This window comes from Ictalurus punctatus, chromosome 12 (assembly GCF_001660625.3).
Source record: "Ictalurus punctatus breed USDA103 chromosome 12, Coco_2.0, whole genome shotgun sequence".
NCBI lineage: Eukaryota > Metazoa > Chordata > Actinopteri > Siluriformes > Ictaluridae > Ictalurus > Ictalurus punctatus.
Window position 1 is genome coordinate 18416402 of NC_030427.2, and position 24528 is coordinate 18440929.

Here is a 24528-nt window from a genome sequence, read left to right on the forward strand (position 1 = left end):
GTTCAAACAAACCTGCCACCGAACCTGTACTTTATTCTGGAAATCAGAAGTAAGAATGCACTAACATAAAAAAACATATTAGGGAATTATTTAAAACAATAGGAACATGGTGCCCTGAGCGAAATGGTTTTGTAACTCTCATTTCATGGTCTCTTCAATACAGACTTTACATCTCTTATAAAATATGTGAGAATTACACCTTTAAAATTTGCTTAATATTGATCACTGTGATCATATCTGCTGAAGAAACACAATAGAAACCCTCAGTAGAATTTATAATGGTTTTAATGGAAGCTGTAATGGTCCCTGTGGGTCTCTACTGGTAATTTGTTGCCTAATATTGGTGGCATGTTATGTCTAGTGCATAACCTTTAAAAATCAATAATGGTAATTGTAATTATTTTAATGTTTAGCTGATGGGTTGTAATGATATTTGTAGTGGAAACCATTAGAATTTCTGTGATTGTTTATATTTTTTCTCAGCAGGGTAATCATTCTTGGATGATGAGCAGATCTGCTTATTTTGTTCAAAAGAGCCAGAAAGTGTGAACCATATTTATTTCCTGAGTGTAGTTATTCAAACAAATTTAGGAAGTGTGTGTGTGTTTTTCTTAGTTGCAATATAAAAAATGGTATACATCTTATCATTGTTTGTTTAAATATAAATCTGTTATCATTGTTTTTATTGTGGTAACGTCACCCCAGTAACCTTTATTTACTATACTACTTACATTTAAAAAGCCATACATGGAAAATACAAATTTAACTTAATGTAATTTTTTATAATGAATCTCTTAAACGTCTTTGAAAAAAAAAAAAAAAAAACAACGTCTCTTATTTCACAGAACTAAAATTGCTAGAAAACTAAGTAACATTGTGCTTATTTTTTGCTTGTTTTTAACACGGATGTCCTGTTTTTGTACATTGTTATTTGCTTTTGTTCATGTACACCATAGCGACAACAAAAGGAAGCAAGCAAACAAAAACAACCCGAACACCCGAGTGGGTTAGCGTTAAAGTGTTGCTATAGTAACTGACCCACACTCACGCTGATCTCGGAAACCTCCGAGTTTTCCCGAACTCTTCCGGGGTTAGATAAACCTCCTTCCTGGAACACACCGCGATTTACAGAACAGGAATTTACTGAGACATTCATATAAACAAAGTTTTTTTTTACTTGCTTTATTTTCTTAATTGGAATAATTTAATGTCATTTTTATGAACATTTGCGAGGCACAGGAAGACTCGGGAAGTGCTTTAACCAATGAGAATAGATTTTGGAAGCATCTGATAGTAGCGTATGTATATTGTCCAATAAGAAGGCGTCTTGATTTTTTGAACGTTGGGGGTGGGGCCTATGTTCTGAGAGGGAAATTTTGTCAGCAGGACAGAAGAACGTTAGAGAAACAACGCAGTTTATTGTATACAACTCAAGCTAAATACTAAAGTTTTATTCGTTGTTTTCACATATATTTGTTAGGAGCAAACCAGGTATGTATTGTAGACTTGTTTATACGTTTGGTATAATTTGAATGGTGGTTTATATAGTCGGTAAATAGGTGACATCGAGGGGGAAAAACCTCCATAGTGTTTCTGTCTGAATGGAAGCACACTTTTTGAGCTTATGTTATTAATCTTAGTTAGCTTAGATTAGTTACTGATCTTGATGGTTAACAGACTAATACTGATCTTTACCTGGAAATAAAGTTAGCTAAGACTTTATGTCGTGACAGATTGCTTATCTGGCTCATTTCACTAACTCTGCATTTCCTGTTGTTTAGGTAAACTAACTGCCGCGCCATGTCACACAAGCAGATCTATTATTCAGACAAATACGACGATGAAAAATTTGAATACAGGTAAGTTATTTATTATGCATGACGAGTTACGTTACTTTGGAAAGAGCCAGTGCTTTATAGAGATTTGTTTTCTGTTGGTTTTCAGGCACGTCATGCTACCTAAAGACATAGCTAAACGTGTGCCTAAAACACACCTGATGTCGGAGACGGAGTGGCGTAACCTCGGCGTTCAGCAGAGCCAGGGCTGGGTGCACTACATGATCCATCAGCCAGGTGTGTGTGTGTGTGTGTGTGTGAGAGAGAGAGAGAGCAAGCGAGCGAGCGCGCGCTGTTTGCATGTACCTTCTTCTACTAAATAGAAAATCAACCTCTTGCAAGCTTTTTTGAGAGAAATGGAGATAAAGCACGCTCTACAAGTCGCATGACTACTTCACATACTAATTCATTTGGTTCATTATGATTATCTGCATATCATGTGACTAATAATGGTATTTGATGGAGTATGGGTAGGGTATATGAAGAATAGAGCTTGAGCAGGACACAAAATAACAATTTATTCTGTATAGAGTGAGATCATCTTTGGTCATGACATCACAAACTTTTATGCATTTACTGAATACTATACTTTCTATCAGGAACCCAGTCTTGAGCTGTGGTATTGAGGAGTCAGGAAATAAGACTTAAAGGAAATGGTTACTGATGGAATAACCTGCTTATATTACTTGTAAATGTCACCAAGAAAATAGTTTCAAATTGAAGAACAAAGAAGTGCAAGGGTGGGACACAGTGGTGAACAGTGTATTAGTCCTTGGGACTAAATAATGTAATTGGTTGATGTAAACATCAGCTTGCCTGAATCAGTCAAGCTTTTAGTCTGTACAGGATTTTACTGTTTTTTTTTGGGGGGGGATTGTTGCAGCCAAAAATGCTTGATTTTGCTGTGGCATTAAAAAATAATTGCGATGCAACCTGTTGAGGGTTTTTAAAATGTATTTATTTTTATTATTATTATTTTTTAAAAAATTTTGTGTGGAAAACTATTCGAATCAGTGAAATTGCATGCATAGGATTCTTTTAAATTACTACCAGTGAATACATGTATATAATCACTTTCTATGATTAAAAAGTCAGACAACAATCAGTACACATCTTTTATTTTGTTTTATTTACCTCAAGAACTATTTGGCTAATATATAAAAAGAGAATACTGAAAAATAAAAATGCAATCTTTCAATTCAAATTTTGCACCAAATAAAAATCAGTGATTCATTAACATAAAATGTAAAAACATAGTTTTAATTTTAAAGTGGTCATTGTTTTTCTGTAGTTTTATGTTAATCTGTACCCTTTTGCAATAGGGTATATCACGTGACCAAATCGGAAAACTGGGCTCACCACATCTGCTTGCAGTGTAATCCGAGCAGTGTAATCCTGAGCACCAAGCTAGTTCGCACTATTATTATTATTCGGAGTGTTGTTTGCGTTTTATTTTATTTTAATACTCATATCTGAATGTTAGTAAGAATAAAATATCTTTGTCAAAACTGATAAAGTACCAGAAGCAGGAAAATCCTAACAGTGATTTCTGCTGTGTACCTCAATGTGCGATGTCAGGGCAGTTCAGTTCTCTTCCCAAAGGATGAAACGTTAAGAAAAATATGGATACGTAATGTAAGACACGAGAATATGGTAATTAAGAATACCTCACTATACGCCAGTGACCTCACCATCCTCATGTTAATGAGTAGACAAACAACGGTGAACTTGGAACAACTGTGCATGTGCATTTACCAAGCATCTCAAAATAACAAAAGGACTTGCTCGTGATCACAGATTCACCTATTCTTACTCCAACTCTGAAAAGCTTGATAAAAGCTGTCCCTGAACGGGAACGGCCTGAGAACTTGAACATAACACCCAAACCATCCCTAATGTTAATCTCAGGCTGTATGACTTCTCGCTTTTCCTCATAGACTTGTGACAGGCTGTCCTGATGCTGACAGCTCCAGTCAGCCTGTCTTTATTTGATAATGATGATGTAGATCCATAGAAGAGTCTAGGTAGTTTGTTAGCGATAGTGAGCTAGTGACATATTGTACAGCATTCCCGTTCATGACTACTACATGCCCTTGTAGTTGCATATGTATGAGGAAGCATATGGCTTAAATCCTTTATCCATTTTGGTGGCAGCAGTTTTAGATGTCAACTTGCATTTGCGATGGTCATCGGAACAATCTCAAACTGTTCATCAATTTTCAGTGTGCCAAGAACGCTTGCATTTCTTCTGTTTTTGTGTATATCTCATAGTAAATATTTTCAGATATTAAAACAATATCTAAGATAAAACAAAGGCAACCTGAGTATACAGAAAATACAATTTTAAATGTTATTTATTGAAGTAAAAAAGTTATCCAATGCTAACTGTGCCTGTGTGAAAATGTATTTACCCCATAGTTACTAATTCCCCAAATCTATGAAACTGCATTCATAATGGGGTCCAGCTGGACTAGACACAACCAGGCCTGATTACTGCAAACCCTGTTCAGTCAAATCAACACTTAAATAGAACTTCTTCAACAGCATGAAGTTGGTTAAAAGGTCTTACCCACACACTATGCCACACACTATGCCAAAGTTGAAAGAAATTCCAGAAATGATGAGGAAGAAGGTGATTGAAATACATCAGTCTGGGAAGGGTTACAAAGCTATTTCAAAGGTTTTGGGACTACAAAGAACCACAATGAGAACCATTATCTCCAAATGGAGAAACTCTGCACAGTAGTGAACCTTCCCAGAAGTGGCAGAGCTTCCAAAATTCCTCCAAGAGCACAGCAACTACTCATCCAGGAAGTCACAAACAAGTCAAGGACATCAAAGAAACTACAGGCCTCTGTTACATCAATGTCACTGTTCATGACTCCACTATCAGAAAGACACTGGGCAAAAATGGCATCCCATGGAAGAGTGGCGAGGTGAAAACCACTGCTAACCCAGAAGAACATTAAGGCTCGTCTGAATTTTTCCAAAACACACCTTGATGATCCTCAAACCTTTTTGGAGAATGTTCTCTAGATTGATGAGTCGAAAGTGGAACTGTTTGGAAGAGTGGTCCTGATGCATCTGGCATTAACCAAACACAGCATTCCACAAAAATAACATCATACTTATGGTCAAGCATGGTGGTGGAAGTGTGAATGTGTGGTGATGCTTTGCTGCTTCAGGGCCTGGGCAACTTGCAATAATTGAGGGAAACATGAATTCTGCTCTCTAGCAGAAAATCCTAAAGGAGAGTAGCCGGTCTTCAGTCCATAAATTGAAACTCAAGCACAGCTAGATTATGCAGCAAGACAATAATCCAAGGCATAGGAGTAAGTCCACCTGTGAATCCTTTTTTTTTTTTTTTTTTTTTTTTTTAAAAATAGGCAAAGTTCAAGTTTTGGAGAGGCCTGATCAAAGTCCTCACTTGAACCAATGGAGATGCTATGGCAGGACCTTAAACGGGCAGTTCATGCTTGAAAACTAGGGCTGTGACGGTGACAGTTCTTTTTTAAAAACCGCAAGTGGTGGTAGCGGAAGAATTAGTGGATAATAAAGAGATGGAGTTAAACTCGGTCACATGTTTCTCTGACAAATACTTTTTCTTAAGTGTAGTATACCACAAGCCTATAAAACTTTGAAAGAAGCACCAGTAGGACAGTAACCTAAATAATATGTTAAAAAAGCTAAATATTAAATAAAATAACAAAACGGGTGACATGCCTTTTTCCCTACAAAGCCGACATATGGCTTCATTCAAATTTATTGGTGCACGCCTCTCATTAGCCACCATCACAGCCCTATCGAAAACCCTCCAGTTTGGTTGATCTAAAACAGTTCTGCAAAGAGGAGTTATCAGAAGTGTTTGGTTGTAGTTATTGTTGCTAAAGGCAGCACAACCAGATTTTAAGTTTAAGGGGCAATTAGTTTTTCTCATGAGTGATGGTGTTTTTGATAACTTTTTTTTTTCTTCAATAAAAAAAAACTAGTGTGTTTTTCAGGTTACCTTTGTTTTATGTATGATATATACAAAAGCAGAAGAAATCAGGATGGGGCAAATTTTTCACAGCATTGTTTGCTTCGCAGTGGAAAAGTGACTCACCAGACTTGATTTTCTTTTATGTTCTGCGACACTGTTGCATGATGTGCAAAACAGTTTCCCTCCCCTTTTGTGTAAAACAGCCTGAAATTGTATTGCACAGTTTTTCAGAGTGATGTTTGTTGGTAAATGAGGCGTTTTGGCTGTACTCGCGTTCATCGCATATGAATTGAAGCGGGCTTTGGCTGAATGCATGTCTTGGCCCATAGATTGAAAAATTGCAAGCTCCTCAGAAATTTGTGGGGTTTACTTGATTTTTCTTTCATTTCTGTGATAACATAATCATGGAGGGACTGAGCTTTACACCCTGGTGAGTTGAGTGAACTTGCTCTTTCAAGTCGAGAGTCAAGTCAAGAACGAGAGATGTACTGGGGGGCAGGACTGCTCAAAATAAGTGTTACATTTGTCACCAGGCTCTTTCATTTAAAAAAAAAAAAATAAAGTTGCTAAAGGGGACAAAAAGAGTCTAAAAATCTAATGACAGTTTCTAAATTGGCAACACTGAAATCACAATATAGGAGAATTAGGCTTGGGAATGTGATGATATGACAAATCGAGGAGGGATGTGTCATGTTTATTGATCTAAAGTAAATACTTGTGTGCATATACATTCCTGTGAAAAAACAAGTACACCCCATGGAAATTGTTGGCTTTTTTGACATATTTGGACAGGCAAACATTTGATCATCTTTGAAACAGTGCCTGTTAATGACGTTGATATACTTGAACAAAACCACAAGAAAAAATAGCTTTTTTAATCATTTGTTCAACAGCAATTTCAATAGATGTAAAAAGTAAGTACAGTCTTGGCCTCAGAAGCTAGTATTGCCCAATTTCACAGAAATAACTTCTTGTAGGTGTCTTTGCATAATTGTCCTCCAGGCTTGCTGGTATATTCCAAAAGTATATCTCATGCAGTATACTTTCAGTTACAAGATATTTGAGGGTTTTCTGGCATGTACTACATTTTTCAAATCCCCCACAGCATTTCAATGGAATTCAAATCCGGGCTTTGACTAGGCCATCCCATAACCCTCCATTTCATCTTTTTTGAGCGATTCCTTGGTTAGGATCATTATGTTGTTGAAAGGTCCACTTTCACTTCTTCAGCTTTTGGACAGATGACGTCACATTATCTTCAAGCACTCTTTGATATGATGCAGAATTCATAGTTGAATCAATGAATGCAAGCTGTCCAGTACCTAAGGCAGTGAAGCAACCCCAAACCATAACATTTCCACCACAGTGTTTCACAGTTGGAATGAGGTGCTTCTCCTGAAAAGCTGTCTTTGGTCTGCACCAAACATGTCGCTGTTACCGTGGCCAAACTACTCCCTTTGATTCGTCTGTCCAGAGCACATTATTCAAAAAGGCCTGGTCATTGTCCTAGTCATATGCTCATTGGCAAACTGTAGTTTTGCAAAGGCTTTTACCTGGCATGCCTCCCATGCAGGTCAAATTCGTGCAGTCTCTTTCTGACTGTAGAAGCATGCATTTTGACCCCAACAGTTGCAAGACTTCCTAGCAGATCCTGTGATTAAACTTTTGCGGGTCTTGGAGACGACTTCTTTGCATTAGACTGGGCTGAATATGCCGGGACGGCCAGTTGTGAAATCTGCACCATTTGTAGATTATGTGGATTTATGTATTTCAAATAATTTGGAGATCTCTTCTCAACCTTTTTTTTCCGAAGGCCGTACAGAACTCTTTAGCTCTTGGTATGATGACACCACAAACCTCAATAGCAAAGGGGACACCAGACACTAGATATGAGAGGGGTATAAATAAGACAGGTTCCACCTGCACTCCCTAAGCAGGTTCTAATCACTGGCACCCAATCTTAACACCTGATTCTAATTTTATGGATTTGAAGGTGTGATAAATGTAGGGGTGTTTTTTACTTTTTCCATGTGACTAATCTGCTTTTTGTTCATTTACATTGTGAAAATTACTACAAAATGTCAGTTTTATGCGTCATTTGATAGTATATCACCTTTTATTAATAGGCATATATATGTCAAAAAAGCCAACATCTATGGGGTGTACTTATTCACATGACTATACAGTATAACTCAACAGGAGTGTTTCTGTGGTTACTGTTCATGCTGTGAGCAGCCATGTTGATTTTACAGCACTTGCTGAGCTCAGGTTGAGGACACTGAGTTCCTGAGTAGGAAGTTGGAGTTGATGGGGTGTTTCCTTAGGTGTTCCCCAAAGCCAGAGGTTGGAAATGATAAAATTGAGTTATTTTTTGTCAAATGCAGCATTACAGTAAAAGATTTTTGGATGAATTCTGTTGAAGATTTTGTGCCTTAATAAAAAAAAAAAACCCTGCAGTCTCAGGTCACAGTGGCATTGTGAACTAATAGTGAAACTCAATGTTTGTGAAGCTCCGAGAACACTTGTAATTACCATAAATTCACCAAAGATTTATTGCCTCAGAAATTCTTACCTGGACATGCATTAAAGTACAATTATTTTTTAATAGATATGCTTCAAAACTTTTTGGTAATAGGTGCCCTATCCATAGCCATTTAGTATTGTCCATACAAGTCTGTTCTGGAAATATGCTGACATATGGGATTGAGTCTGAGCTTGTTATATTTGCCCTGGTCACTGTAGTTTTACTTCTTCGTCTGCTTATTCTTGCGCATGTGTTCCTCCTGCCAGAACCACACATCCTGCTGTTCCGCCGTCCTCTGCCCACGACCAAACCCCAGTGACAGAAAGCAGGTGGAGAAGGCCTCGTTACACACTGCAGAAGGATGACAAAGAAAGGTGGAAGACAAAGTGCTGATGAACTCTGGTGTTAATTCCTTTTGATTATAAGAGGAATATGTTCTGCTTATAAGGGTTTTCCAAAATGTTCTTATTGTTCCACATATCTTTGCATAAATAGAATATTCAGACTGTTCTGTTTTTCACTGTATAATTTTGGTGAGAGAAAAAGCAGTCATAAAGTATGCTTTGCATTTAAACAGTGATTTAACTTTCTTTTTCGTTGTGTAATTATAGAACACTTTGCATGTTGTTTATAGTACTGTGAATGTTTTTCATCTTCCACTCATTATTTATGATCTTTTTTTAAAATCTACTTTAAAAAAATAAACTTTCTGAAGAATATCTTGTGGTGTTGTAATTACATGAAGTGCATTTGCAGATAGATTTGATCTGCTCTTCATATGCATTTTTTTTCTACACTACACTTTTAAATACTGTATGTTCCTTCGCAGTCACAGAGGATTTGCAAAAGTAATAAGATTATACAATAAGTATTTGGACAATGACTTTTTAGTTTAGTTTTGCCTCTGTACACCACCACAATGGATTTCAAATGAAGCAATCAAGATATAAATGAATACATGTGGGAATAAATAAACAAATGTAAAAATAAAGTTAAAATGAATAAACAAATTAAAAAACAAATCCAGAAAATAATAAATGAAGGAAAAAAGTAACACAAAAATAAATTTTGGATAAAATTTAAAGTCGTTTATTCCTTTATTTAATTTCCTATTACATTTATTTATTTATTTTTTATTTCTGTGGGTTTGGTCCTCCATAGATGCTCCACATATACAGTGAGGGGGAAAAAGTATTTGATCCCCTGCTGATTTTGTATGTTTGCCCACTGACAAAGAAATGATCATTCTATAATTTTAATGGTAGATTTATTTGAACAGTGAGAGACAGAATAACAACAAGAAAATCCAGAAAAACGCATGTCAAAAATGTTAGAAATTGATTTGCATTTCAATGAGGGAAATATGTATTTGACCCCTCTGCAAAACATGACTTAGTACTTGGTGGCAAAACCCTTGTTGGCAATCACAGAGCTCAGACGTTTCTTGTAGTTGGCCACCAGGTTTGCACACATCTCAGGAGGGATTTTGTCCCCCTCCTCTTTGCAGATCTTCTCCAAGTCATTAAGGTTTCGAGGCTGACGTTTGGAAACTCAAACCTTTAGCTCCCTCCACAGATTTTCTATGGGATTAAGGTCTGGAGACTGGCTAGGCCACTCCAGGACCTTAATGTGCTTCTTCTTGAGCCACTCCTTTGTTGCCTTGGCCGTGTGTTTTGGGTCATTGTCATGCTGGAATACCCATCCACGACCCATTTTCAATTCCCTGGCTGAGGGAAGGAGGTTCTCACCCAAGATTTGACGGTACATGGCCCCGTCCATCGTCCCTTTGATGCGGTGAAGTTGTCCTGTCCCCTTAGCAGAAAAACACCCCCAAAGCATAATGTTTCCACCTCCATGTTTGACGGTGGGGATGGTGTTCTTGGGGTCATAGGCAGCATTCTTCCTCCTCCAAACACGGCGAGTTGAGTTGATGCCAAAGAGCTCCATTTTGGTCTCCTCTGACCACAACACTTTTACCCAGTTGTCCTCTGAATCATTCAGATGTTCATTGGCAAACTTCAGACGGGCATGTATATGTGCTTTTTTGAGCAGGGGGACCTTGCGGGCGCTGCAGGATTTCAGTCCTTCATGGCGTAGTGTGTTACCAATTGTTTTCTTGGTGACTATGGTCCCAGCTGCCTTGAGATCATTGACAAGATCCTCCCGTGTAGTTCTGGGCTGATTCCTCACTGTTCTCATGATCACTGCAACTCCACGAGGTGAGATCTTGCATGGAGCCCCTGGCCGAGTGAGCTTGACAGTTCTTTTGTGTTTCTTCCATTTGCGAATAATCGCACTAACTGTTGTCACCTTCTCACCAAGCTGCTTGGCAATGGTCTTGTAGCCCATTCCAGACTTGTGTAGGTCTACAATCTTGTCCCTGACATCCTTGGAGAGCTCTTTGGTCTTGGCCATGGTGGAGAGTTTGGAATCTGATTGATTGCTTCTGTGGACAGGTCTCTTTTATACAGGTAACAAGCTGAGATCAGGAGCACTCCCTTTAAGTGTGTGCTCCTAATCTCAGCTCGTTACCTGTATAAAAGACACCTGGGAGCCAGAAATCTTTCTGATTGAGAGGGGTCAAATACTTATTTCCCTCATTAAAATGCAAATCAATTTATAACATTTTTGACATGCATTTTTTCTGGATTTTCTTGTTGTTATTCTGTCTCTCACTGTTCAAATAAATCTACCATTAAAATTATGGACTGATCATTTCTTTGTCAGTGGGCAAACGTACAAAATTAGCAGGGGATCAAATACTTTTTTCCCTCACGGTATTGTAGCTAGCTAATTCATTGCAATTTATCCACAAGAAGTTAGTAAAACAGCCTTGTTTTATGTTAGCTAAATTTTATTGTAACAGTTCCATACAGCTCCACAAGAGTGCAAGAGCAGAGCTCCAGCCTGAGACCAACGAGGTGGTCTCACCGGCTGAGCTCCAGCCAGAGGTCCACATGGCAACCTCATCTCCAGAGCTCTAACCTGAGACCTACGAGGTGGGCTCTCCTGCAGAGCTCCTGCCAGAGGTCATCGTGGTGACTTTGGTTCCAGCACTCCAGCCTGAGACCCACGAAATGGTCTCCCCTGCAGAGGTTAAAATGGCGAACTCAGCTCCAGAGCTTCTGCCGGAGGTCAACGTGGCAACCTCATATCCAGAGCTTCAGCTAGAGACCCACAAGGAGGTCTCACCTGTTGAGTTCCAGTTGGAGGTCAACGTAGTGACCTCCTCCACTGAGCTCCAGCATGAGACCCATGAGGTGGTCTCACCTGCTGCGCTCCAGTCAGAGGTGAACGTGGAGACTTCAGCTCCAAAGCCTCAGTCGGAGGTCAATGTGGTGACCTCCTCCCCAGAGCTCCAGCATGAGGTCAATGAGGTGACCTCCCACACCAACTTCTCGTCTGAGCTGACGAGGCGATTTTCCCCACCAAGATCCAGTCGGAGGCATATGAGATGGCTTCCATGACATGTTCCAGTTGGAGGGTGACGGCACTGCCTCCCTAGCCAGGTACCTGTCTGAAGTTGACAGCATTGCCTTCTATACCATGTTCCTCTCTGAGGGTGATGAGGCAGGCAACCAAGCTCTACTCACACCTGAGGCCAATGTCATGAGCAACCAAGTTATGATCATACCTGAGCTGGCGACACAGCCAACCAAGCTCTGCTCATGCCTAAGGCTGACGGGATGGCCCAGCAAGTCAAGCTCCTGTCTGAAACTGACGACACAGCTTTCCAAGCTTGGGTCTTGCCTAACGACCCCAGCGAATCTGCCCCAACCTCATGTCTGCACCTTTGTCACAGCAAACTAGCAACTCCATTTCTCAGAATGCACTGCAAACTAGAAACATGGCCGACGATGACTACAACTCCCAAACTACACACAGACATGTTCACCTTCCCCAGGAGACTAATCTCACACACCTGTTCCCAATCACACTCACAATCACACCACACTTTAAAAGATACTGTTCATTCACTAGACCTTGGCGAAGTAAATGCTCAGTTGATCTAGTCTCTGTTACCACGAAGACGGTCTATAGTGTTGTGATTCTGGTTCTGTTTTGTACATGACTCTGATTATCTGCCTTACCTGCTCTAGTCTGTTTGCCTGATTGATTGACCTCTGTCTGTCTTTGTTGTTCATATTTGCCTTGCCCTTTGGATTATATTCTTTTCAATAAAAGTTCTTAATTGCACTTGCATTGGTCTTGACCTCCATTACATGACAATAAGCTTCCAAGCAGCAGTGTTGTTCTTTTTTTGTTTGATCATTTAATAGCACATATTTTAATCCCATTTCATCAGAAGTGGCTGGACTAAATGGACTAGCTGGGCTAAGCTGTCTTTCAAAGTTTAAAAAAGACATCAATTTAAGGTTTAATTTTTGAGTGTTCACATCAGATTATTTACTGTTAACAAATGTTTGAATGTGGATTATTTTTGATTGTGAGGAACCAAGCTCAACAGCAGCAGCAGTCAGAAGACAAATATACAAATGGTATGATGAAGCAACGCTGGAGTTGATTTCTCTCTATCCCACTGTAGATTCATTCAGCCTATCAGTGACAGTCATGTCAAGTAATTATACATTATCACATGCCCCCTAGATTTGATCTCCATTTTAGCAGATATTTTTCAGCCCAATTCTCTGATCCATAACATCATTAACACATCATCAGCATTGATTAAAGGCACCAGTGAAATTCATAGGTGTAATAAATGTTAATGATTATACTCCATGATCCTATTTTTCCCAAAATGCCTTTGGAGGAGAAACTTACATACACTCAGCCAGTATTGTCCAATCAAAGTATAAATTTTATAAAAATGGCCGAGGAAAGAACCATATGTTTAGTGGGTTTCTTTGGTTTGAATGAAAGGGTTATTGTTTTTGTTTATTGTATTTACTATAGGCTACAGAGAAAACATGCCATGAACCTAGTAGAATATTATGGAGTTGAAACACTTAAAAGAGAGAAATCATTGTGTGTGTGTGTGTGTGTATATGTGTGTGTGTGATTCGGTGTAAAAGTATTCCTAATAAAGTGTTCATGAGTGTATTTTATTATATTATATAAGTTTCATCATTAACAAATCTCGATGGTTGTTAATAGTAGTCTCTAAATGGTCTGCACTATACAGTGCTTTTATCCAAAGCGCTTTACACTGTGTCTCATTCACCCATTCACACACACACACACTCACACACCAATGGTAGCAGAGCTGCCATGCTAGGCGCTAACTTGCCATTGGGAGCAACTTGGGGTTCAGTGTCTTGTCCAAGGACACTTCGGTATGTGGATACATGTGGGCCGGGAATCAAACCGCTAACCCTACAATTACTGGACAACCCGCTCTACCACCTGAACCACAGTATAGGTTTATGTGGCATTCAACCGTTCAAAATGATATAAAATAAAGCCCTTAACTCAAAATAAACAATTAGAACAGAAACGACATCACCGAATGTGTAGCGTCACACAACGCTGTGACGTCAGCGTTGTCATAGTGACAGCTTCTGTGACAGAGGCTCCAGTGTAGGCTATATATACTGAGCAGACGCTACGCTGTTTATTGCACACTGATTGTTTCAAGATCGCTAATGGCTTTAATCGGCAAACCAAAGATCAAGGAGTCCCGCTGGAAAGTTGTGGAGAAAAAGACTCAGAAGGATGGCCTCCTCCACACCTTCTACAGCCCCAATGGAGATCAGTACACCGGAGAGTGGAGGAAAAACCTGAGGCATGGACAGGGAACTCAGGTGTGGACGAGTGCCAAAACGATGTATGAAGGTGAATGGAAATGGGATGTGCGTGATGGTTTTGGGACGCTCTACAAACTGCAGCTGCCATCTGAGCGGTATTTAAAAGTGTATTTGGGGAACTGGAGAAACGATAAGAAAGAGGGGTTTGGAAAATATTTCTACAGCTCTTCATCCCGATATGAGGGGGAGTGGGTGAGGAATGAGAGGAGCGGAAATGGGAGGATGACTTACGAGAATGGAGATGTTTATGAAGGAGAGTGGTTCAGGGATAAACCCCACGGCAAGGGCGTGCTGCTCCTCAAGAACGGGAACAGGTATGAAGGCTACATGAAGGATGGGAAGAAACAAGGACACGGACGCTTTGTCTACAAGGACATGGGTCAGGTGTACGAAGGCTTCTGGGTAGATGATGTGCCCAAGTGTGGGAAGCTGTGTGAGTACAACAGGAAGAATATACACACACCTGAGCTGAACCCGATTCCACCGGTGAGGCTGCAGGATGTCCACGAGGTACTAAGGGAGGCACTCGGCCGTTTCTGCAGCATGACATGAAAGATTAAAGCACAAAGAAGAAAAGAGAAACACAAAAAACATAAATATACACATAAGAAAAATATTTCGTGAAATCGGAAAAACGCAAAAAAAAAAAAAAAAAAAAAAAAAAAAAAAAAAAAAAAAAGGGTCTCAGAGAGACCGGAAAGAGTGGCAGTGCATGAGAAAGAAAGTGGTGCGCACGCGATAGTCAGTGGTGTGCACGAGATAATTTCCCTTCAGAATTACACCACGTGCTTTCAGAGACTACATAAATCTAATAAATTAATACAGAAATCTCTTAAATATCTCACTGATATTTATTGAGACAATAATAAATAATTAATTACTTTTGATTATAAGAGGAATATGTTCTGCTTATAAGGGTTTTCCAAAATGTTCTTATCGTTCCACATATCTTTGCATAAATAGAATATTCAGACTGTTCTGTTTTTCACTGTATAATTTTGGTGAGAGAAAAAGCAGTCATTAAGTATGCTTTGCATTTAAACAGTGATTTAACCTTTTTCGTTGTGTAATTATAGAACACTTTGCATGTTGTTTATTATGCTGTGAATGTTTTTCATCTTCCACTCATTATCTTTTTTTTTTTTTTTTTTTAAATCTACTTTAAAAATAAAAACTTTCTGAAGAATATCTTGTGTGGTTGTAATTACATGAAGTGCATTTGCAAGAAATTTGGTCTGCTCTTCATGTGCATTTTTTTCTACACTACACTTTTAAATACTGTATGTTCCTTCGCAGTCACAGAGGATTTGCAAAAGTAATAAGATTATACAATAAGGTCCATAAGTATTTGGACAATGACTTTATTTTAGTTTTGCCTCTGTACTCCACCACAACGGATTTGAAATGAAGCAATCAAGATGTGATTGAAGGGTAGAGCTTCAACTTTAATTCAAGGTGTTTAACAAAAATACTGAATTAAGTTTATGAATTACCAACATTTTTTAGACTCGCTCCATTTTCACAGGCTCAAATTTTCCCTCTCCTGAACACTATTTCTGGAAAATTGTGGTCACTACAAAATAATTCAACAGAATCAGTGAAAATTATAGCTCTCCAGTTGATCTGCCACATCCTGTAGCATTTTGAACAGTGCATTGCTACTTGCTGTCATTTTCTTTGAAAACTCTGATCTCTCTAAAAATAAATAAATAAATAAATAAATAAATAAAATATTAAAAATATAAAAATATTTATTAAGTAAATAAATAAAAAAAATAGATGCAATCTCCCAAACCATTGGGAATAATGTGTTATAGTCTGATGAGACCAAAGTTGAACTTTTGGCCATAATATTACAAGCTATGTTTGGCACAAAAAACACAGCACTTCACCAAAATAACACTATCTCCATGGTGAAGCATTCTTTGGTGCTGGAACTGGGCTTTAAAATGATTCTTATTGTTTTTCACTTTAATTAATAGGTAAAAATTTCACAATAAAGGTAGAAAAGGTTCTGATATTATTTATCTTGGTTTCATGTTTTATATCTCAAACACCTGCCATTTTAACAGAGGTGTGCAAACTTTTTATATCCATTTGTATGCATTGGAAGTATATTAAACAACAAAAACAAAAGACTGCAGCAGGGGGCAGAGCTTTTTCTTATAAAACCCCACAGTTATGGAGCAGCCTTCCACTTAGTGTTCAGGCCTCAGGCCTTCAGACACAGTCTCAATCTTTAATGCTAGGCTGGAAACCTATTTGTTTAGTTCTTTTTAAATAGTTTTTCTCTTAGATAAAGGTGCAGATCTGGAGGGTTTATTGGCATAGACTGAGTTCTGGCAAGTTGGGATGTTTGGATGCTGTCGTCGCCCCACTCTTGTGCGTTCACTCAGATTTGTTGATGGTGAAGTGGCTGGCTAATTTTTGTCCCAGTGTGTCCTCATGCCTGTGTTACCTTCTGGCTCTCTCTTTTAGTTATGTTGTCATAGCTAGTTTTTACAGGGTTCCTAGTTGCATTCTGCACACAACATGCAACTTCTTAAACCATTACAGGATGAGAACATACATAATAATCTGTTGTTTTTCTTTCTTTCTTTCTTTCTTTCTTTCTTTCTCTCTCTCTCTCTCTCTCTCTCTCTCTCTCTCTCTCTCTCTCTCTCTTAAAGTAACAGCTGATCTTTATTTGGGTTTAATCAGAATCATTTCACTGATAACAGATGGATGATAATTACTTTTGAACATGAATTTGAATGTGATGGTTAATTCTGAGCACAGTCACAAGCCCCATTACAAAAGCGTGTGCACACTTGTGCAATATTAAAGGTAGGAAATGATCTGACATGATTTCTCTTGGTTTTATTTTTTAAACATCACAAAAACTTGCAATATCTATTGTATGTAAAGATTAAAGGTAAATGTCTGTAACTCAAATTATAATAAATTTTCATAAATCTGACATCTCTCTGCGAGAATATCTTTAAACACTGAATGGAGCTGAACTATCATGGTGCGGTGACAATAAACCAGTGAACCAGAAGAGGATCAGATTGACTTTACTACACTTTTTTAAAATGGTTAGTAGCATTCTAAATAGTAGTATGACCATGCCTATTAAATAAACTGCTTCAGCACAGGGCATCAAATAGACCTTACTAACATGTCCCCGGTTCAATTCCTTCAAAGTTCTACTTCCGGAATGCTCACGTGCTCTGTGAATAATATCGTGCCGCTTCCGCTGTGTACTTCCTTTCCGGCAGCGGCTGAATCTTCGCCAACATGCCAGTGAGTATTTGAAGTCAATCAAGTCAGAATATATGTTATTTTGAGACTTTATTAAGGCCCCGATAACAAAGTCGTTTCCCGGAACATTAACTCAGACATATATTGGCGTAGAATCTGTGTACTTGACCTCGTTCTGTGTTAAAAATGAGTTGTATTTATCAGTGGTTTGGCTGCGTGTTGAAACGATGCGACTCACAAGATGGCGGCGCGCATGGAACAAAACATGGAGGGCGCCTTCGAGCTTTTTCTGTTGTGTGACGCATTCTTTGTTTCGTATACAATTTTATATTTTTTTTAGTTTTAGGATACCGGTATATCAAACACTAGGTACCAAAGTGATGTGTCCTCAATTCAGGAAGAGACTGTAGACGAATCTGGCAGAAATATCGAGTAAATGCGAGGCTTTCCCGTTAAGACGCTTATAGCAGGATGTGGGTCTTGTTGAGCATTTATATTTTTAGTGTCGGTACTTGTGTAATTGGCTAATGAAAGTCATCGAACATCCACAGCTCGCAAAAGACTTGCTGCACCCCACCCCTGAGGAGGAGAGAAGGCGGCACAAGAAGAAGCGGCTCGTGCAGAGCCCTAATTCTTATTTCATGGACGTCAAGTGTCCAGGTATGTTTTCCCTTATGAAGTGTGTCAGGTTTGTCATTCTACTGTCCAGGATTGCATATGAAGCTGTGGAGAAATGTCGTCTGTCCATACTGTGTGCTTAGTGATGAATCACGATATAACGTGTGTGTGTGTGTGTATATATATATATAATATATATATATGAGATTATATATATATATATATATATGAGATAATAAATATATATATATATATATATATATATATATATATATATATATATATACACACATACATACATACATACACATATATACACGTGTGTGTGTGTGTGTGTATATATGTATAATATAATTAAAAACTCCTGGAGGACATCCTTCTCTGTCTAATACTGCCAAAAAGAGAGGGATATTTTAGTTATCAAAAGCTGTCTGACAATCACTAATAAAACAGTGCTAATAACAAGTGCTAAGTTGCATTCCTAAATGCGTGTGCACACACTCACATATATACATATACATTGTTTATATATACACATACATACACACACACACACCCCTTATACTCTGAATGCAAGCATTAGTTTAAATTCTCTGATTATTGTGGCAAGCTATAAAGATTTATTAACATCATTATATTTGAATAATTATCTGTGACATTTGGCTTCATTTAGCTGACAGGACACGGGCTGAATGGCGATGCATGGAGGCCCATTAGGAGGTAGTTTAGAACATTGCAATGCATTAGCGTTGTTAACAAATAACTGGCTATCGCAAACAGTACATAACGTTAGCTGCTTTCACGGCCACAATCCCAGCTGCCTCAAACAAACATAATATAGGACCCCTCTTTCAGGTGCTTCACCAAATTCCAGGTGTTTCCTCACTTTGTTTGAAAAGAATATCATCGGTTGCACACCGGAAACTGATGCTACCTTTGCTCTCAACGAGTCGGGGCGAAGCTAAACTTGTCGCCATTTTCTGTAGTTTTTCCCGTGTGCTTGTGAGCATTCTTCTTCTACCTTTTTTTTTTTTTTTTTTTTTTTTTTTTTTTTTTTTTTTTTTTTTAAAACCACTTGTGAACCGACTAAAACACTTGCGTGTATTTGCTGCCCCCTTCAGTTCCGTAAGAATTGCAACCTCGGTACCTTCATAACCAACGGAACCTACGCTACTGTAGAAACACAAGTACCGTCATGTTTTAAGAATGTTGGTACCGAAGTATCGGTTCTTGTGACATCCCGAATATATGTATGTATATATTGTGTGCGTATATGTAAACATTGACACATCTGTGCAATAGTTATGAAAACTGTACGGTAATCATCAGAGACAGTGGATGACCTGTGTCATCATGAAGCAAACCTTTTTTTTTTTGTATTGCAGGATGCTATAAGATCACCACAGTCTTCAGCCATGCTCAGACAGTAGTGCTGTGTGTCGGTTGCTCTACTGTGCTGTGTCAGCCCACTGGAGGCAAAGCACGTCTCACAGAAGGTATGTGAGTTTACTACACACAGATTATGCAAGGTACATTGTGCCTTTGGGTCAGCATTCAAACAGTGAAATTAAAGGTGCCATTTTTTTGCAGGATAGAATGTAGGTGCATGATTTTTGCATTTTTCTCGTACTTTCAACATGCTGCTTCAGAACACGGCAGATTCTTTTAATGGAGAAAGACCTGTACGATGTATGTGATGTACATGTATGTAGGGCTGCAACTAATGATTATTTTGATAATCGATTAATCTCCTGATTATTTCTTCAATTAATCAGTTAGTTGGATTAAAAGGCCAATTCTTATTTTCTGTATTTTAAATAAATAAATAAAATTTCACATTCTCCCCAGTGTTGTCCTTCAAACGTTGTGCAAATTGAAGGCTATGAAAAAGGTATTAAATGTATCTGGGCTATGCTGTACATTGTGCAAAGCTTTAATATATTTTTTATATATTATATTTTGAAAACCAAAAAAAACTGATTGTCCACAAGCTTTGAAGCAGAAGTTAAATCACTATATTAAAAATGCTAAAAAAAAAAACGGATGCACAAACTAATTAACTTGTAAGAGGTTGAATGTTCTGCAGTGTAACACACATTCACTCATTTGAACACAGTGACGTTACTTTATTCTGTAAATGACACTTCTTACATTTATATACAATTACATGTTTTAATCCCATTTGTTATTGCTCTTATAAAAAAGACAATTAATTTTACTTCTAAATATAGCATCAAACAACATATTTGATCAAAATGAATATTTTAGTCAGTTATTGTGCTTCCTTTCTATTGCGTGCTGTTTGACATGCATGCGTGGACTCACACTCATTCAGTGAAGTTTAATGGACTCACTTGCTATCAGGATGAGTCTTTAATGCAAATACTGGCATGAATTTTTAACATGTACAGATAAGGATATAAATGTAAAAATGTTTCTTAGCCGAAGAAAACGTCTTAAACATATTAAACAGTACACTTATCTGACATGACAAGCCACGTTAACATTTACGAGTTTGAAGCACTTAATAGAAAATTCTTATTTTTTGCACAACCTCGATCGCGCAGTTTTTCCTGCAGCAGCTCATTCTGTGACCGCCGCTGTTTTTCAGATGTGTTTTATTCTTAACACATTTTTTGCGTTCAATGGATTAGTAAAAATGTGTTTTTTTTTTTTTTGTTTTTTTTTTTTTTGAAAACTTACTCCCAGTGCTGTCTCCAGACACTTTTTGTGATGTAATTTGTCAGTAAGAAAAAATGATTTCTGCAGTGCATGCATTCCTCAGCAAATCAGCCTCCAGCTTTAATTGAAAGCTGGTGTGTAGTGTTGAGAACTTTTGGCAACATGTTGCTCTTTTTGTGTGGTTTGTTCAAATACCTCACCTTGTGTTAGAACCGCAATAATTACTTAAAGTAATATATTATTTTATTTTTTTATGTGAGGAATCAAAGGTTTATTGATTAGTTATGAAGAGGCTTCCCGAGTGGCACAACAGAAAAGCGTTTGGCCTATCATCAGGGTATTATTAGTTCGAACTTTGATGATGCCACAGCCATTCGTGGTCAGGAGTCCAAGAGAGCAAAATTGTCCATGCTCTCAGAGAGAGAGAGTGAGGGGTGATGAACACTATCAATCACAGTAACACTAATCAGTCATGGGCATATGTGACCTCATTCATGTGGAAGTGGGCGGATGGTGCTTTCCTTCAAGTGTGTTGTCGCACCATGATGTTGCATGAGCAGTAGTTCAAAGCATGCAGGTCGCCCTCCCTGGTCGTGTGATGAGGAGAGCTGCTCGATGGGTAGGAATTGGCCATGACTAATTGAAGAATCAAATCAGTTCATTCTAAGACACTGCTATTTATAGAAAAAAAGATTGTTTGAAAAAACTGTCAGTATCAGTTTAAATAACATGCATGTTTTAGTTCAGTATACAAGCTTTTTATTGCTATCCATAGTTAGAAAGCATTAAGGCACAATAACATGCTGCATCTAGTCCTTTGGCTGTGGGTGGAAACAGTATTTGTATGGATTTTGAAAGTATTCTCTTGCTCTGTCTGCTCCTCAGGATGTTCCTTCAGGAGGAAGCAGCATTAAGCTGTACACTAGGCTCCAGTAGTGGAGGAAGGGAGAGGGGGGTTGGACTTGCCCTCCACAGACCTCTCAGCTTAGATCGCTGATCTTCCCACTTGAGAGAAAGGAACAGAAGCAAACACCTCCACCATCAGTCGCTTGCAACCTATTAAAGATGGCTCTCCAACCCAGTCTCTCTCTTTCAATAAAATGTTTTGGCTAAAACATTTGCTCAGATGTGTGTGTGCTCTTTTAAAAACATGAAGATGATGCATGATTAATCACCTGATTTTTTTCTCAGCATTCCTCCTTCTGTGAGACATGGTCAAACATAAAATCAACCCTGAACACTTCACCTCTATGAAGTCTCATGTTCAACAGGAACATTTTTCATGAGTTTTGAAAAGAATTGTTTTAGATTGCTTAAAGCTGTATCTTCTGGGAACCAAGTGAGGAATGATTTCTGATGTTTTGTTATAAGCAATAGTAGATAACTGCAATTAATGGGCCTCATTATCAACCTTTTAATAAAATGTTTAAATGTTTCTGTAGACAAACGCTACAAATTTTCTTCATACCCACACGTTGATCAGCCATAAGTTTCCACGTGTGTTCATGGTACAGCTGATTTTCATTCAGTGCTGCCCATAAAAGGCAAAGCTCCCGGAGAGCTGAAAGCCACATGACAACTATACAATGAAGGAGCGCCGTTTGAGCGCCGTTTAAGCGCAGTGTGTGTTAAATCTTCTAAAAATGCCCCAGCAACGCCTCGAACCAACAATGCAAAGGTTCTCTGGATGTTTTGTGTAGGATCCCAAAATGGATTTTCCTAGAGGATGTTTGTGATTATACATGCAGCTAACATCTAGGGGACCGTTTTTTTTAATAAGAGAAAATATGTGTCTAACAAAAAATCATTAAAAACCTTTTATTTTGGAAAAAAAAGAAGTTAGAAACAGTTTGTTTTGAACAAAAATAAATGCGTTTCCTTGCTATAAACAAATTATGATAGTGTTACATAAGGAACCAAAAGATTTTGAGGCGTCTACAAATCTGTGCCACACTACTTTACCTGATACACTCATACAGTCCTTAGAGGATTGCTGAAATTAACGCAGTCAAGTAATCAGAGTAGTTTGCAATTTGTCAAAATTACTGCAGACTTGGACCAAGGTGTGTCATATGACATCACAATGCGCATTTTCTTTAATTCTCATGCATCAAACATGAGTACAGCTAAAAGGTAAATTAAAATAGAGTACAAAAACTTCTCAAATTGCAATGAAAAAAAAAAACTGCAACAAAATCATGCATTTTTGACAGCAATAATCTCAAAAATCCCCTGTATGGGCTGCAGTTGTACCTGCACCGACCACACGAACATGTCTACCCTGTCATTGTCACAGCAGTGTTGAGATTAGTCAAACAACACGGTTCTGAAGCCATGAGTTTACTTCACCATGAAGTTTTCTTTTTTATCATGGAACAGCATCCTTCAATGCTTTGTGTTTGTTACATACTGTAGGTCCCACAAAGGTGGGAATCACGTATAGCTATAAATTTGTGCACACTGCATAGCCCTGTCTCTTGGCTTTTCCCCCACACTTCACTTTATTCCTCAGGGCTCAATATGAAAGTTGTCTTTCCAGGTCTTTCCACACCTGATGAATTTACTCATTTTTTTTAAGACGGCCCCCTGGGCATCTCCTGCTGCCAGATGCAACTGTGAATGCACATTTTAAACTAAGAAGATTTCCCCCATACAGTTTGTGTCCGTTTTCTACACAGTTCATCAAATGTTCATGTGCAAATGACCCTTGTTTCTGCACTAGTTCTGGAATCACTAATATGCATAAAGCAAAGTGCTGAAGGTCAGGAAGTGCTTATAGAGGTCAAAGTAACCTTTCCTGCATAAAGAACTCATTTTCATTACTACCAGGCAGCATGTATACATATAGTCGGCAGGAAAAGGTTTCACCATATCAATTGGAGGGATGGAGAAAGGAAAGATGCTGGTTGAGAAACACTGCTCTAAACGATTAATTGGTCGGTAAGATTATTAGCCTGCATGGACTTGCCTGATCCATCCTGCTTGGAGTTCTCATCACTCATCACTGCTGAGGATGTCCCCACATGACCAGCCTAAAGATCACCATGAGATTACTGAGGATGATACCACTTAAAAACCATGAAGATGCTTTGGACAGTATTTGATATGAACAGTTTTGTTGCGATGGCTTAGGACTCCATCAGTGAAGAGTTGATAACTTCAACAAAATAAACTTCAGATGAGAATGGATTCCCTATTGAGTTTGGCTCCTCTCAATTTTTCTTCCCCATGTCAACTCAGGGAGTTTTCGTTGCCATCGTTGCCTTTGGTTTGCAAATTAGGGATAAATTTATATTTTTATAAATTTAAAATTGTTATCCTAGATTTGTATATTTCTGGTATGCTGCTTTGTGCTTTATGTCCATTGTTAAATGCACTATACAAATAAAATTGAAATGAATTGAATTGAAGTGTATCATGTATCATGGCTGACCCTGCACTCTGACCCCAACTTCCTGACATGCTGGGGTATGCGAAGAAAAGAATTTCACTGTGCATATATATATATGACCAATAAAGACTCATCATCATCATGGGATAGTGCAGTGTAGATTGGTTCCCTACTGCAGAATCTCTGCAGAAGCAGTGGGTCAACTGGATATTTCTCACCTACTGTTTTATGAATACTGAGAATTCGGAGATACTACTCCTTTGACATAGTACTACTGCTTTTCACCTACTGTATAGTAGGGCAATAGGGATATTCGGATGCTGCTTCGGTGTAATAATAATTTTACTGAGCTAAATGGGGCAATGTGCCTCATGATTGCACATCATCTAGCAAGGCGAGCGAATCAATGGAACATCAGCTTTTATATCTGTGAAATAGCAACATAAAAAAAATCTTTGTTCACTAGAGGTACAATTTCAGCAGAATGCAGA

At 38.3% G+C, this 24528-nt stretch overlaps 3 protein-coding genes across 4 annotated transcripts; all 3 read left to right on the forward strand.

Moving 5' to 3' along the window:
* Positions 1-9057, forward strand: cks1b (CDC28 protein kinase regulatory subunit 1B). 2 transcript variants are annotated; one of them, XM_053684564.1, is made up of 4 exons: positions 1-49; positions 1782-1859; positions 1945-2072; positions 8605-9057. In XM_053684564.1, the coding sequence occupies exons 2-4, from the start codon at positions 1801-1803 to the stop codon at positions 8655-8657; spliced, it is 240 nt and encodes a 79-aa protein (XP_053540539.1). In that variant the 5' UTR covers positions 1-49; positions 1782-1800; the 3' UTR covers positions 8658-9057. The 2 variants fall into 2 exon arrangements, with proteins under 2 accessions (XP_053540539.1, XP_017336199.1); XM_017480710.2 differs by lacking the exon at positions 1-49 and adding an exon at positions 1335-1491.
* A 4790-nt stretch (positions 9058-13847) lies between these two features.
* On the forward strand, positions 13848-15227 carry LOC108272347 (MORN repeat-containing protein 3). Its single transcript, XM_017480709.3, has one exon. It carries the CDS (start codon positions 13942-13944, stop codon positions 14653-14655), a length of 714 nt encoding a protein of 237 aa, XP_017336198.1. The 5' UTR covers positions 13848-13941; the 3' UTR covers positions 14656-15227.
* Positions 15228-17362: 2135 nt separating this feature from the next.
* On the forward strand, positions 17363-21762 carry rps27.1 (ribosomal protein S27, isoform 1). The gene is made up of 4 exons (NM_001200159.1): positions 17363-17388; positions 17898-18006; positions 19350-19460; positions 21532-21762. The coding sequence occupies exons 1-4, from the start codon at positions 17383-17385 to the stop codon at positions 21558-21560; spliced, it is 255 nt and encodes an 84-aa protein (NP_001187088.1). The 5' UTR covers positions 17363-17382; the 3' UTR covers positions 21561-21762.
* The last annotated feature ends 2766 nt before the right edge of the window (positions 21763-24528 follow it).